Source organism: Pelophylax lessonae (genome assembly GCF_965119305.1).
Source record: "Pelophylax lessonae genome assembly, chromosome: 4".
Classification (NCBI taxonomy): Eukaryota; Metazoa; Chordata; class Amphibia; order Anura; family Ranidae; genus Pelophylax; species Pelophylax lessonae.
Window position 1 is genome coordinate 126329405 of NC_138771.1, and position 15183 is coordinate 126344587.

At 42.4% G+C, this 15183-nt stretch overlaps 2 protein-coding genes across 3 annotated transcripts in view; one reads left to right on the plus strand and one right to left on the minus strand.

Annotated features, from left to right (window-relative positions):
* Positions 1-6196, plus strand: part of CPLX3 (complexin 3) — a 53704-nt gene extending 47508 nt beyond the window's left edge. The window contains exon 3 of the mRNA XM_082254200.1: positions 5796-6196. Coding sequence (XP_082110326.1) covers positions 5796-6020 — 225 coding nt within the window. The 3' untranslated portion in view covers positions 6021-6196. The remainder of the gene's footprint in view (positions 1-5795) is intronic.
* Positions 6197-9716: 3520 nt separating this feature from the next.
* Positions 9717-15183, minus strand: part of ULK3 (unc-51 like kinase 3) — a 41522-nt gene continuing 36055 nt past the window's right edge. For both annotated transcript variants that reach the window (XM_082256395.1, XM_082256396.1), the window contains 5 exons: positions 13042-13117; positions 11955-11995; positions 11448-11489; positions 11293-11359; positions 9717-9832 (listed from right to left, as the gene is read on the minus strand). In XM_082256395.1, coding sequence (XP_082112521.1) covers positions 9816-9832; positions 11293-11359; positions 11448-11489; positions 11955-11995; positions 13042-13117 — 243 coding nt within the window. In that variant the 3' untranslated portion in view covers positions 9717-9815. The remainder of the gene's footprint in view (positions 9833-11292; positions 11360-11447; positions 11490-11954; positions 11996-13041; positions 13118-15183) is intronic.

A 15183-nucleotide genomic window follows, 5' to 3' on the forward strand; every position in this document is an offset into this window, starting at 1 on the left:
GGGAATGGGCGGCCAATGGCCTCTGGAAGAAAATAGCCAAGGCCGAGACCTGACCCTTGATAGTACTCAAGGCCAACTTTTGAGCAACCCCCCATTGAAGGAAAGCCAAGATCCGAGCCACCGAATTGGAGCGAGGGTGGGCCCCAAGGGACTCACACCATTCTATGTACGACTTCCACGTACGATGATAAATCTTCCTGGAAGTCACCTTCTTTGCCTTTAGCAGAGTGGGCATCACGGAAGCAGATAAACCCCTGTCCTTCAGCACCTGGCTTTCAAAAGCCAAGCCGTCAAAGCCAGTGACTATACAGCAGGATAGAAGCTTGACCCCTGAGACAGCAGATCCACCCTGAGAGGAAGGGCTCTTTCACACGGTCCGCCTCCGTAGGCGGATCCGTGCTGCTCAGCGGGGATCGATCCGCCGATCCCCGCTGAGCCGGCGGATGACAGCTCCGTCTCCGCTTGCAGTGCGGAGAGGGAGGTGTCACAGCTCCCGTTGCTCTCTATGGGGGATCGGATGAGAGCGGACCGTCTGTCCGTTCTCATCCGATCCGATCCCCGAACGGATGGAAAAATAGGGTTTCCATAAGTCCAGATTTCACGGACAGGATCGGATACGGATGGCAGCGGAGGTGTCTCCGCTGACATCCCCTGCCCCATAGAGCTGCATGGAGGATCCGATCAGATCAGCCTAAAAAACTGACAGGCGGATCTGATCTCATCGCCCGTGTGAAAGACCCCCGAAGTCTCCACGGGGCATCTGCGACAAGCCTGACCAGGTCAGCGTACCAAGCACGACAAGGCCAGTCCGGAGCCACAAGAATGACCGGAATCCCGTCCGCCTCTATCCTGTGAAGAAGTCTCTACAGCAACTTGAGAGGAGGAAAGACATACATCAGCCAGTACTGGTCCCAGCGGGCCACCAACGTGTCTGCGGCGTCTGCTAGAGGGTCCCGGGAGCGGGCCACAAACCTCTGTACCTTCCTGTTGATTGGAGACACCAACAGATCCACGTTCGGAGTGCCCCAATGAAAGCACAACTGTTGAAAAACCTCCGGATGCAGGGACCACTCCCCTGGGTGGACTCGTTTGGTCCTAATGTGGACCGCGGAGAGAGCCGGAGCATGGCGCTCCGCCCAGCGTAGAATGTCTGCCACTTCCAGAGCCTCAAGGACACTCTTGGTGCCCCCTTGGTGATTGACGTAAGCCACGGCCATAGCATTGTCCGATTGAATACGCACTGGACAACCCTCCAGATGGTCGGTCCAGTAAGTCAGGCAAAGCCGGATCGCTCTCAGCTCCAGGACATTGATCGGCAAATCGAGATTCCTCCAGGGACCAGACTCCCTGAGCCGAGTCCTGATTGAGGACTCCCCACACAGACCGACTCGCATCCGTGGTGACAATTGTCCAGTATATAGGGAGAAAGGATTTCCCCGACTGGAGCATCGGGGACCGAAGCCACCAGACCAGGGACTTTCTGGTCCTGCGGCTTAACCGAATCCGGGTGTTTGTTCCACTTGAGAAGAACTTCCTTTTGAAAAACCATCATGTGGAACTGAGTGAATAGGACACCATCAGTCCCAGTACTCTCATACAGGTCCGAAGGGATGGCTGGTTGTTGGATATCAACAAAAGAACCGCTGACTGGAGCTTCTGGAGTTTTTCCGGAGGAAGAAACACCCTGGCAGAGGACGAGTCCAAGGTCAGGCCCAGATAGAAGGGGTCAAAGACAACTTTTGAAGGTTCACGATCCAACCAGAGTACTCATGGTGACCCCCAAGTTTCCCGCCAGCAATGCGGAGGACTCCGCATGGAGAATTTGATCGTCCAGGTAACCCAGGACCGATATCCCCCGCTGTCGCAGCAGCGCCAGGACCGAGTCCAACACCTTTGTGAAGACCCGAGGAGCGGAGGCGAGACCAAAGGGTAACGCCACAAACTGATAGTGATCCTCTCCCACGGCAAAACGGAGAAACCGTTGGTGAGAAGTACAGATTGGAATGTGAAGGTAGGCATCCTTGATGTCTATTGAGGCCAGGAAGTCCCCCTGATGTACGGAGGCCACCACCGTGCGAATAGTTTCCATCTTGAACTTTTGAGCGCACACGAACACATTCAGTGCCTTCAGGTCCAGGATCGGCCGTACCTTGCCCTCCTTCTTGGGAACCGTGAACAGGTTGGAATAAAAACCAGTGAAAGCGTTCTGCGTGCGGAACATACACTAACTAGGCAGATTAAAACTGACATCCTATGCAGGAAGAGAGAGGGTATACCCCCAGGGACTGCCCATAGGCGTAGCCAGAAATTCTTTCTGCCTTGTGTCCTACTCTTGTAGGGGGCGGTATTACCCTACTGATATGCATCAGAGGACTGTGTCCGTCAATGAACGATAGAGAAAAAATATTTACTCTTCAAAGGGCTAAATGAGATTAGGCTAATGACTTGGTAGCATATGTGTACAATGACAGTATATGCCACCATGTCGTATGGAATGGTTAGAACTTTTGTCAGGGTTTTATTGCTTCTGTGTCCCCACTTGGGGATTTTCTCTTCTAACCACTTTTCTACTCTGGACAGAAAGTAATTCAAATTCTAGAATTCACTTTAAGAGGCATGCAGAGAGCAATAAAAGATTAAAAGAAAGTTCTAACCTTACGCCATGCTTTACAAGATTAATAATTGCTGGCTGACTTTTTTTTTTTATTCTTGCAGGTATTTATATACCACAACAATTTACGTGGCGCTTACACATTTTATATTATACATTCACATTAGTCTTTGCTCTCACTGAGCTTACAGTCTAAACCTCACATACATACATATACATACTAGGGCTAGTTTAGAAGGGAGCCAATTAACTTACCGACATGTCTTTGGAGTGCGGGTGGATACTAGAGTACCTGGAGGAAACCCATTTTCATCTGTTTGCTTTTAATCTGTACCTCTGCTTTATTGGGAATGAAAAGTTGTTGAAGGCACCATTTTCAGTTTACAAGGTACTTTAAAGTTCAATGGATCTTGGAGTTTATAATCAGCTAAATAAATTTCAGGTGCATCAAAAAAGGCGTCCAAAGTCTGTTTATTTTCTTTAGAAAGCAGCCACAGCGTGAGTAATAAAAACCTGTCCCCTACCAGCATACTATAGAGCAGTGATGGCGAACCTTGGCACCCCAGATGCTCATGCACTCTGCAGTGTAGTTGAGCATCATGGGAAATGTAGTTTCAAAACATCTGGGGGTGCCAAGGTTCGCCATCACTGCTATAGAAAAACAACCTTGCTCTGTGTGTGGAATCCGTGGTCTCAATGCAGAGGTATAACACATCCGCACTGCTTAGTCAGATCTAGAGCTATCCAATCACAAATGATTATGCTTCCAGCTGATTAAAGAGTTGTAGCTCTGAGTCACTTTCTTCTGCAGTCCTGTGACGCTTTTTCAGTCGACAGTGGGTTAAAGTCTGCTGTCGGGTTAGGTCACTGAGCCACTCCAGGCTCTAGAGCAATTCTGTTTTTAAAGTTGGAATCCACCCAGATTCCTGAGAAGCCTCTTGCTCAGCCTCTTAGCCAGCCACTCCTGCCCCCTCCACAGACTAGTGAGCGCTGGAGGGGCAGAGCAGAGAGCCAGTGACAGACAGACACCAGCTCTCTGCTCACCAAAAACTGAGCAATCAGCAATATTTGATTGCTCAGTTCTCTGTCTTAGAGGTGATGAGGGACCGATGATGTATCCACCTACCTAGATACAGTGCCTTGCGAAAGTATTCGGCACCCTTGAACTTTTCGACCTTTTGCCACATTTCAGGCTTCAAACAAAGATATAAAGCTGTAATTTTTTGTGAAGAATCAACAACAAGTGGGACACAATCATGAAGTGGAACGAAATTTATTGGATATTTCAAACTTTTGTAACTAATAAAAAATTGGGCGTGCAAAATTATTCAGTCCCTTTACTTTCAGTGCAGCAAACTCTCTCCAGAAGTTCAGTGAGGATCTCTGAATGATCCAATGTTGACCTAAATGACTAATGATGATAAATAGAATCCACCTGTGTGTAATCAAGTCTCCGTATAAATGCACCTGCACTGTGATAGTCTCAGGAGGTCCGTTTAAAGCGCAGAGAGCATCATGAAGAACAAGGAACACAACAGGCAGGTCCGAGATACTGTTGTGGAGAAGTTTAAAGCCGGATTTGGATACAAAAAGATTTCACAAGCTTTAAACATCCCAAGGAGCACTGTGCAAGCAATAATATTTAAATGGAAGGAGTATCAGACCACTGCAAATCTACGAAGACCTGGCCGTCCCTCTAAACTTTCAGCTCATACAAGGAGAAGACTGATCAGAGATGCAGCCAAGAGGCCCATGATCACTCTGGATGAACTGCAGAGATCTACAGCTGAGGTGGGAGACTCTGTCCATAGGACAACAATCGTACACTGCACAAATCTGGCCTTTATGGAAGAGTGGCAAGAAGAAAGCCATTTCTTAAAGATATCCATAAAAAGTGTCATTTAAAGTTTGCCACAAGCCACCTGGGAGACACACCAAACATGTGGAAGAAGGTGCTCTGGTCAGATGAAACCAAAATCAAACTTTTTGGCAACAATGCAAAACGTTATGTTTGGCGTAAAAGCAACACCCTGAACACACCATCCCCACTGTCAAACATGGTGGTGGCAGCATCATGGTTTGGGCCTGATTTTCTTCAGCAGGGACAGGGAAGATGGGTAAAATTGATGGGAAGATGGATGGAGCCAAATACAGGACCATTCTGGAAGAAAACCTGATGGAGTCTGCAAAAGACCTGAGACTGGGACGGAGATTTGTCTTCCAACAAAACAATGATCCAAAACAAAAAGCAAAATCTACAATGGAATGGTTCACAAATAAACATATCCAGGTGTTAGAATGGCCAAGTCAAAGTCCAGACCTGAATCCAATCGAGAATCTGTGGAAAGAACTGAAAACTGCTGTTCACAAATGCTCTCCATCCAACCTCACTGAGGTCAAGCTGTTTTGCAAGGAGGAATGGGCAAAAATTTCAGTCTCTCGATGTGCAAAACTGATAGAGACATACCCCAAGTGACTTACAGCTGTAATCGCAGCAAAAGGTGGCGCTACAAAGTATTAACTTAAGGGGGCTGAATAATTTTGCATGCCCAATTTTTCAGTTTTTTATTTGTTAAAAAAAGTTTGAAATATCCAATAAATTTCGTTCCACTTCATGATTGTGTCCCACTTGTTGTTGATTCTTCACAAAAAATTACAGTTTTATATCTTTATGTTTGAAGCCTGAAATGTGGCAAAAGGTTGAAAAGTTCAAGGGGGCTGAATACTTTCGCAAGGCACTGTATGTGTGTGTGTGTGTGTTTTTTTTTTTTTTTTTTATGCCTGAGCTTTGCTTTTAAACAAACTAGAAGACTAAAACCCTTTTGTTTTGATGCACCTAGAATATATTTAGTCATATTAAACTAAAAATGATTATCCTTGAGATTTTATATTTATTTTTCAAGCAAAATACAAACTGACACCGACTCTTGTTTTAAAGCAAATATTCTAACCATGCTGCTTGTAAGATATTACCTGGTATTCAATATCAACAAGAGCAAGTATAATTACATTTGGGACTCGAAGTCAGTGATGCCACAAATATAATATCCGTACGAAGAGGTAACCTATACCATCATTTTTTTTATATTTGAGGTTAACGCTGCAAACAAGTAAGAACCTCTTATTACACATTCCAGTTAATGTCTGCAGGATAATTATTGTATTTGCTCCTTTCTCTACTCAGAATGACACTGATGAAACTCAGATACAGCTAGCAGGAGGCGATGTGGAGCTGCCCAAGGAGTTGGCAAAAATGATCGAAGAGGATAATGAAGAAGAGGAAGGAAAATCATCTGTCATTGGACAACTCAGCAACATCCAGAATATTGACTTGGACTCAATTAAAGGAAAAGCTCAGTCAACTTTGGATGACCTGAAACAATCAGCTGAAAAGTGCTCAGTTATGTGACTTAATACCCTAAAATATTTGCTGTCCAGCAGGTTGCTTAAACTTGCCACTCCAGCTCTGAGACAATACATTCCAGCACTGGCCACAAATCAAAATTATCCTTTGGAGCATACACAACTCAGTAATATATGCACAGCCCCATATTTTCTTGGATTAAATTGGAAGGGCCTGTTTTTTTAAACAAGTAAATATCAAAGATCTTCCAGGGAAAGGTTAGATGTCTGCTTGTACATATTCAAATGGTAACCTTTATGAACCGTAAATTTCCTCGTGTTGCTGTCTGCTCTTCCTTTGTTTCAGATCTGAAAAATGACCCAATACATGGAGTTGCATTGTGTTATATGTGTCTTACAGCTCTTGAAGCCAGCACTAATATCTTTTGTTAGAACTTAAAATTAGATATGCAGGTTTTATGTTGTACTGTATCTGCTCTTACATCCTTTGAAACTGTGCAATCTGGTTCTCAGTTTTATCAGGGCTAAAATATAATGGAAACATTATATGTAATGTTAAATGAAACGTGCAAGACAAATATGTAGGCGATCATTACAGATCTCTTTTAGAAAAAGCTGGTGGTTATCCTTGATGCAGTGGTCTCAGCTCGTTCCAAGTTATTGACCTTGACAATCATGCAGCCAGTAAAGTTTGAGCAGCCAATCTGCAAAATTGGTACAGGTCGGTAACTCAAACTATTGAAGTCACTGCATCAGTATGACAATCAGGCAATTGGCAATTCTGGTATGAGAGCAAAGCAATGGCAGCCTCTTTATGTCGCTCATACGCATTTCCTTTAAGTAACATGGAGAAAGAAAGTTCCAATTTTAATTGCAGTAACTGTATATAAAGAGGAAAGTGAAGTAAAATATCTGGCATTACACGCTATGGGCTCTTGAAATACTTTATATTTTGTATTACTTTTTACATCAAGCAATAACTTGGTACATTTGCAAATTGATAGGTAGTGCAACGACTTTTTGTACAAAGCTGTAACCCGTGGCACCCAGGTGTCATCTTTTCCATAATGTGAGTACTGTAATCTGAACATTTTCTATGGGTTACTGCACTTTGCACAGCCTAATCAAAATAAACCTTACGTGATACACAGGGGAAAACAAGTTCTATAAGTCAGTAGAGAAAGCATAAACCTGGCTTTACAGGTGCGAGAGGGCTGACCTTTGCCTTATTATGGTATGATGTGAAGATCAGGTAGCCATATATTCCAAAATATAGATGTATCTTTGCAGTGTAGAGTAAGAGGATAGGTGCACTGAAGGAGTTTGCACCATTACAGCTGTTGGTTTCACAGTACAAGTTGTGATTTTAATGTTACCTGAGGAGAGGGTTAAAAAACTCTGTGACCAAGCAAAACACCTGTGTGAGAAGGCTCCAACAGAAGCAGTCATTCCCAAACTCCAACACAGCATACTAGTTCCAGCGCAGTGACTTATTGAACAACTCCAGACTGCCTTAAGCCCCGTACACACGTACCGATGGTCGGCTTACAAATGTTCCTCTTTTCTCCCCGGGATGTCGGTGTCTGCTGAAAAGTGCAAAGACAGCACAAGGACAGCACAAGAATTTTGTCCGCCGACTGCAGAAGTGATGTCATGTAATGGTTAACTTTCCCTGTGTTTTCTATTTTCTGAGCATGCCCAGTCTTGCAAATCTGCGGTCTGTCGGCCGAATTGTGTACTGACAGGCGAACAATCGTCCGTTCTGGTGTCGGCATACAAATATTTTCATGTTTGCACGAAAGACTTTTGTCCGCGGATTGTGCGCAGACATCTGTCGGAGGCACCATACTAACACGCGTACAATCGGCAGATCCTTCGTCCACCGACGTTTGTATGCCGACGATCGGTACGTGTGTACGGGCCTTTAGAGCTATTATGTGACCTATAATTCAGGAAATGGCACTTTCCATCAGCCTTCTCACACAGGTGTCCTTTTCTGAGAAACCATGTCCTAAATCAGTCAACCTTCTCCTGCGTCTCAGCAGTGTGTTGTGACTCCGTGTGTAGGTGGATGTCTGCTCTGATTACAACTCTAAGTATTTGTTCTGGTAGTTACTATTAGCAACTGAATTTATAACTTGTTATTAAAAGACCACTTTGGAAAAATGTGTGTTTTCTCTTTTCTGCACAAAACATCTATTCATCGAAATGTTTCAAAGTAACTGAAATTATCCTGTTGAATGGTTATTTTTCCTAATAGGTCACCCTAAATGGCAGAAAAATGTAAAGAAGAACTAAATCAAGAGTAAAAAAATGTAGTATATTGCAGATTACCAGGTGGGGTGGGTGTTTTCATTTTCTTTTTTTTTTCAAAAAACAATTTTAGCAAGTACATAAAATACCTGATAATATTACAAGGAATGCAGTGTCCATGTTTTTGGAGGTAAAATACCCAACCACCCCAGGAGAACAGCTGGGGGAGTCAATGGTGGAGAATGACCTGGGTGTTCTGGGACATCATAGACTTAATAGCATGCAATGCCAAACTGCAGTTTCTAAAGATAGCTAAATACGTTCCTACATCAAAAGAGAAATAAGACTATAGGGAGAGAGACATAATTTTGCCCCTGAACAAATCAGACACAGTTGATCACAGATCACAGTAAAGGGTCAAACGCAGAGGTCCTCTACCATGTGATCAGCTGTGTCCAATCACATCTGATCATGTGTAAACAGACTTGCTGGTTATCAGCAGTCCTTTTTATCACTCGCTGTGTCTGTGTGATGAAAGGAGAGCCAATACCCGGCAAAGGCTGTCAGTATATTGTTTACACTGATAATCAGGGCACTGGTTATCAGTGCTGCCTATCAGTGCCAATCGGTGAAGCCTCATCAGTGAATCAGTTTAATACCACCAAAAGAAAGCTCGGTCTCAAATAAATGATAACAATTTAATATGGGTACAGTGTTGTATGATGTATGAAAGCTGAAAATTGGCCTGGGCAGGAAGGGGGTGAAAGTGCTTAGTATCTAAGTGGTTAAGGGGAGATACACTGTGTGCACAATTATTAGTCAAGTTGTATTTTTGAGGAATACTTTCATTATTGAACAACTACAGTGCTCTCAGACAATCCAAAATGTTTATAAACCTTAAACCTGAATATTTTGGAAAGTAAAGTTGAGTTTTTGGCTTTCTTAGGAAAATATCTATGTGTGCACAATTATTGGGCAACTATTAGTACGCAGAATTATTATGCAACTAAATGAAAAGTTTCCCATCTCACTTGTTTATTTTCATCTGTTAAAGTGAGAATAATAAACAAACAAAATTCCTCCACAGCAATTTGAGACCCCGTTCACATAGGGGCGACGCTACTTGCTGGGGTGACCTCGGCGCGACATGCACGGACTTCATATCATTGAAGTCAATGCAGGTCGCCCCAAAGTAGTACAGGACCCTTTTTCTAAGTCGGAGCGACTTGTGTCGCTCCTATTAGAGAGGGTCCTGTGCTAATCTATGGCAGGCGACCCACCGCGACTTGTCAGGCGACCAAGTCGCCTGACAAGTCGCGCTAGTGTGACCTGGGTCTTAAAGACTCATTGCCAGTTGGGGATGGCACAACCAGTTATTAGGTTTAGGAGGCAATTCCTTTTTTTTCACAGCACTGTAGCATTTCTGGATTTTCTGTGCAGTCTGAATAATCCTACTTAGAAAATGTCAAAGAAGTGAGCCAAATAACAATGTTTCAGAGAGTGAAAAATAATTTAATTAATATACAGTATTACTAAGACAAAACAACATATAAAATAAACGCCATCTCAGTAGTGAATCACAGCAAGGTCATTGCAGCGAACATGCTGGAAAAGAAACAGAAATAAACATCAGAATTTGTGTACATAGTAAGGATTAGCCTTAACACAGTAAATAAGAAGACCCTTGCATGATCTTCAGTTTCTACTAAGGGTCTAAAATGACAAACTCTTATTGAGGAAGAATCTCCTTTCAGGAATATCATCATTGTAAGTTAGAACAAAAAACATGTTTGCCTTTATTTCGTAAGGGTGAAAACTGCATGATTTGCATTTACAGAGAAATCAAACATTTGAAACCTTATTCTCAGAGTGCCGGATACTACTATGCAACTATCTGATACTAGTCATCTCCATCACAAGCATGCAAGACTGAATGGTGCCAATCTAAGTTGACACCTTATGAATGCCAGGGCTGTGTTTTACTTTCGACCAAGACATAAGGCTTAAGACATAAGACATAAAAGTCTGGTGGACTGAAATATTAAAAAAAAAAAAATTGTACTTAAAGAGGAAGTAAACCCTCCTCTGCAACTTTTACCTATAGGTAAGCCTATGATAAGGCTTACCTATAGGTACTGTAAATATCTCCTAAACATGTACCATTTAGGAGACATTTACCTTACATGCAGCCAGTGACATCACTGGTGCATGCGCTCTGAAGGAACGGCCGCTGGTGCCGTTCCTTCAGATCCCCGTGCCGTGACTGTCAGCTCCAGCGCGCATGCACGGGAGTGACGTCACCGCGGCATCCGGCCATCTGATCCTGGAAGACGGGCGACTGAACATGTCGCCCGTCATACAGGTAAGCGGGCGGCACGGCAGGGGCTCGTTCTAAGGTATGTATTTCATAATGAGCTAGTATGCGATGATTAGTAGCTCATTATGTGTTTCTCTTTCAGGTTGAAAAAAGAAAAAAAAAATTTTAATGGGTTTACAACCTCTTTAATACTAAATGGCTAAGTTCATCTTTAGGTAAAAAATAATAAATATAAATATTTTTGCTATATAAAAATGCACGTTCATTATTTTTTTCCTCCTAGAGCCTGCAAAGCATTCCACATATGATGAGTGGATTGAAGATGCAATGTCAGGCTCCTGCAGACAAGTCCCCCAGCTTTCTGCTTGTACCTCCGTATGGGCTTCTCTTAGAAAGCTGGTGGACTTGTGAATGGGCTACAAGGGAGCTCACCAGCACCCTTGCAGTCCACTGTGAACTACAAGCCATCTTCCAAGGTGGCAGACTGGACCTGTGGTTTCTTCAATCACAGATTTCTATGAATGACTAACATGGCTGTGTGGACAGAGCCACCCCCATTTTAAATGTAACTGCAGGAATGAGGCTGGGGGGGGGGGGGGGGGGAACTCCCCAACTGTCACAGGGGAAGGGGTGAGGGAACATGTCTTGGAACATGTTATACCCTAAATACGGGTGTAACATGCAACATGTTCCAAAAGATGAACTTCTCCTCTAAAGACCACTGCAGGGCCATACTTAGCATACTTACATCCCCGCACAGATTCTGACAGCATCTCGTTTCCCAGAGAATCATTCTTCCAGTCAGTAGTCTTCACCTGCAATAGAAGATAAAAAAAAACATATTACTTAGAGAATCAGAAACTGTGTCCATTCTCTTTCCTATTTCCTTTCTAGTACTCTTACCTGCTCTTTTAAAAACTCTGCTCGCTTCATTAACGTTTGGATCTGCAAAGCACAGACAGATAAACAAAACAAGAATAGAGGGACATTATGCTCCACAGTGCTATCCAAAACTGTCTGATTCAGAAGGGGCGCTGAAATAATTATGGATTAGTACACTGCTCCTGAATTCAAAGCAGAGTTGCCCTCTCAAGTAGGTAACTTGTCAATCAGCACATGACCTCACCTAGTCCTGTCCAAAGTTTTCTGGATTAATAGCCCTGACTCGGTTACTGAAACTTTCTCACTGTGAGTTGCAGTGTCTGGGAAGGGGGGCATATGAGACAAAGAGAGGAGGCTTTGACTCAAGAGTCAAAAGTGGTAAAGGAAGTTTTTAATTTACTTTTTGAGGCTTCTGCATCACACAGAAAGTGGATTTAGTACTTGTTTAAAATGTTGAAACAAGTCTTTAATTGTACTTTAAGTAGTAGCAGTCAGGTTATCAAAGACATGCGGTGGAATGACACTTACTTCAGCATGTAGTAACTCCCGTCTCCTTCCAACTGGTTCAGCTGCAAGATGCCAACACAAAATAGATCGAATCAGCTCTAAGCCGAATTGCTTTTTTCCCCCAAAACATGGGCGACAGCAAATCAAAAAAGGTACCCAAAAATGCAGGACATTTTGATAAGCTGGGACAATGGGGAAACAGTTTAAAGGTCAAAAACGAAAATAGAACAGGAGCACTCCTATTCTGTGTGCTGGGGTTGAAATGTTTACACGACAGAGTACATTGAACAGTCATAGTACAATGAATCACCATCTATGGACAATCATGTGACAAACAGACATTTCTGAGTTAGTGTAGCGTGTTATAAACATATCTTAATATTGAGATTGTTTTGTGATATCTAATCATTCTCTGAGGTCTATGAACATTTTAATTATTGGCTATGACCATCTGCTACAAAGAAAGTGTCAATACTTGAAAGAACTATATACTGTATAACATACAACTATATAACTCCCAATATTCTCAGCAAACAGCTAAATTATCTACTGGTTTCTGAAGACATTATTAATTACAAATCAAAGGTAGTCAAACTGCCATTGATATCAAAGCTTACTTCGGGGGACAAATGAAAGATAAAATACTAGCAATGTGTGAAAAAAGTTAAACAAAACAGAAGAGCATAGTTCAAATCAAGACAGTAAATATCATGCTAATTCTTTGTATTAATTTAAGAAATATGGTAAGCACGAACTTTTTGCAAATATATCATAAATTAAAATTTAAAACAGGAGCATATTGACTTTGTTGATTTCTTCAATGTGCAACCCTACAGAGAGATTCTTGATGTACTCCTTGACAGATAATGCTCTCCAGGGTACATCATGTGCAACAGCTGTTTGGTGTGAATATTTTGTGCTGCTTTTGCGGTGCTTCTATGTTGATGATGCAGAGGTGGGCCAGTGCCAGCACATAATGAATATTGGATATGCACAGGAATGGGACTATTCCTAAAGTCCTTGTTTATAAGGATTTTAAAAGTATTTTAGGTTTGGGGCTTTTACCAGCAGTAGTGCCTCAACTTTCTTTCTATCCTATATTACTCACCGCTTAACATTAATATTAGCTCCCCAAGACTCTGCTGGTACAGATCCAATGCATCAGCAGCCATTCCCTCCTCATCCTGCCAACATATTAAAGAGAAGACACATAAAAACATATTAGAAAGGATGTCTTTATGGAAGGCATTATGAAATCTGTTACCCAAATTCAAGGAGAATTTAAAACCTCAAGTAACACTACATATGCAAATGCAGCATACAACAAGAAATCAATATTCTTCAAAATTAAGGCAATAGAAGATTTTAGATAGGAAAAATAAAAATAAAATATTTCAAAATCACAAAGTGTGGAACAAATGGACACACTTAATGCATCTCTTTCATCTGAAAAATGCAAAGTGATTAAAAGAACATACAGTGCCTTGCAAAAGTATTCACCCCCTTGACCCTTTACCCATTTTGTTACATTACAGCCTTAAGTTCAATGCTTTGTTAATCTGAATTTTATGTAATGGATCATAACACAATAGTCTAAGTTGGTAAAGTGACATGAGAAAAATATATACATAAAAATATTTTTTAGAAATAGAAAACAGAAAATTGGCATGTGGGTATAAATTCACCCCCTTTGTTATGAAGCCCATAAAAAGCTCTGGTGCAACCAATTACCTTCAGAAGTCACATAATTAGTGAAATGATGTCCACCTGTGTGCAATCTAAGTGCCACATGATCTGTCATTACATATACACACCTTTTTTGAAAGGCCCCGGAGGTTGCAACACCTAACCAAACACTGTCATGAAGACTAAGGAACTCTCCAAACAAGTAAGGGACAATGTTGTTGAGAAGTACAAGTCAGGGTTAGGTTATAAAAAAATATCCAAATCTTTGATGATCCCCAGGAGCGCCATCAAATCTATCATAACCAAATGGAAAGAACATGGCACAACAGCAAACCTGCCATGAGACGGCTGCCCACCAAAACGCACAGACTGGGCAAGGAGGGCATTAATCAGAGGGGCAGCACAGAGACCTAAGGTAACCCTGGAGGAGCTGCAGAGTTCCACAGCAGAGACTGGAGTATCTGTACATAGGAGGACAATAAGCCGTACGCTCCATAGTGTTGGGCTTTATGGCAGAGTGGCCATTTTTTCAGCAAAAAACAAAATGGCATGTTTTGAGTTTGCGAAAAGGCACGTGGGAGACTCCCAAAATGTATGGAGGAAGGTCCTCTGGTCTGACGAGACTAAAATTGAACTTTTCGGCCATCAAGAAAACGCTATGTCTGTCGCAAACCCAAAACATCACATCACCCAAAGAACACCATCCCCACAGTGAAATGTGGTGGCAGCATCATGCTGTGGAGAGGTTTTTCAGCAGCCGGGACTGGGAAACTGGTCAGAGTTGAGGGAAGATGGATGGCGCTAAATACAGGGATATTCTTCAGCAAAACCTGTACCACTTTGTGCGTGATTTGAGGCTAGGACGGCGGTTCACCTTCCAGCAGAACAATGACCCCAAACACACTGCTAAAGCAACACTTGAGTGGTTTAAGGGGAAACATGTAAATGTGTTGGAATGGCCTAGTCAAAGCCCAGACCTCAATCCAATAGAAAATCTGTGGTCAGACTTAAAGATTGCTGTTCACAAGCGCAAACCATCCAAGTTGAAGGAGCTGGAGCAGTTTTGAAAGGAGGAATGGGCAAAAATCCCAGTGGTAAGATGTGGCAAGCTCATAGAGACTTATCCAAAGCGACTTGGAGCTGTGATTGCTGCAAAAGGTGGCTCTACAAAGTATTGATTTTAGGGGGGTGAATAGTTATGCACATTGACTTTTTCTGTTTTGTTGTTTTCTTCACAATAAAAAAAGAAAAGAAAAAATCTTCAAAGTTGTGGGCATGTTCTGTAAAATAAATGATGCAAATCCTCAAACAATCCATGTTAATTCCAGGTTGTGAGGCAACAAAACACGAAAAATACTTTTGCAAGGCACTGTACAAGCTTTACAGTTCCAGTAGCCCTGGATATAATAATCCAATTCAGATACCTTCCCTAGACCTAATATACTCCAGCATAGTGGTTTAAAATGTACAGAGCTATAACAGGCATTTTCCACATATGGTTAGGGTGTCTTACATTTCAAACTTTGTGATCAGTTATAACCTGCTTCTATTTTCAATAGCTGCT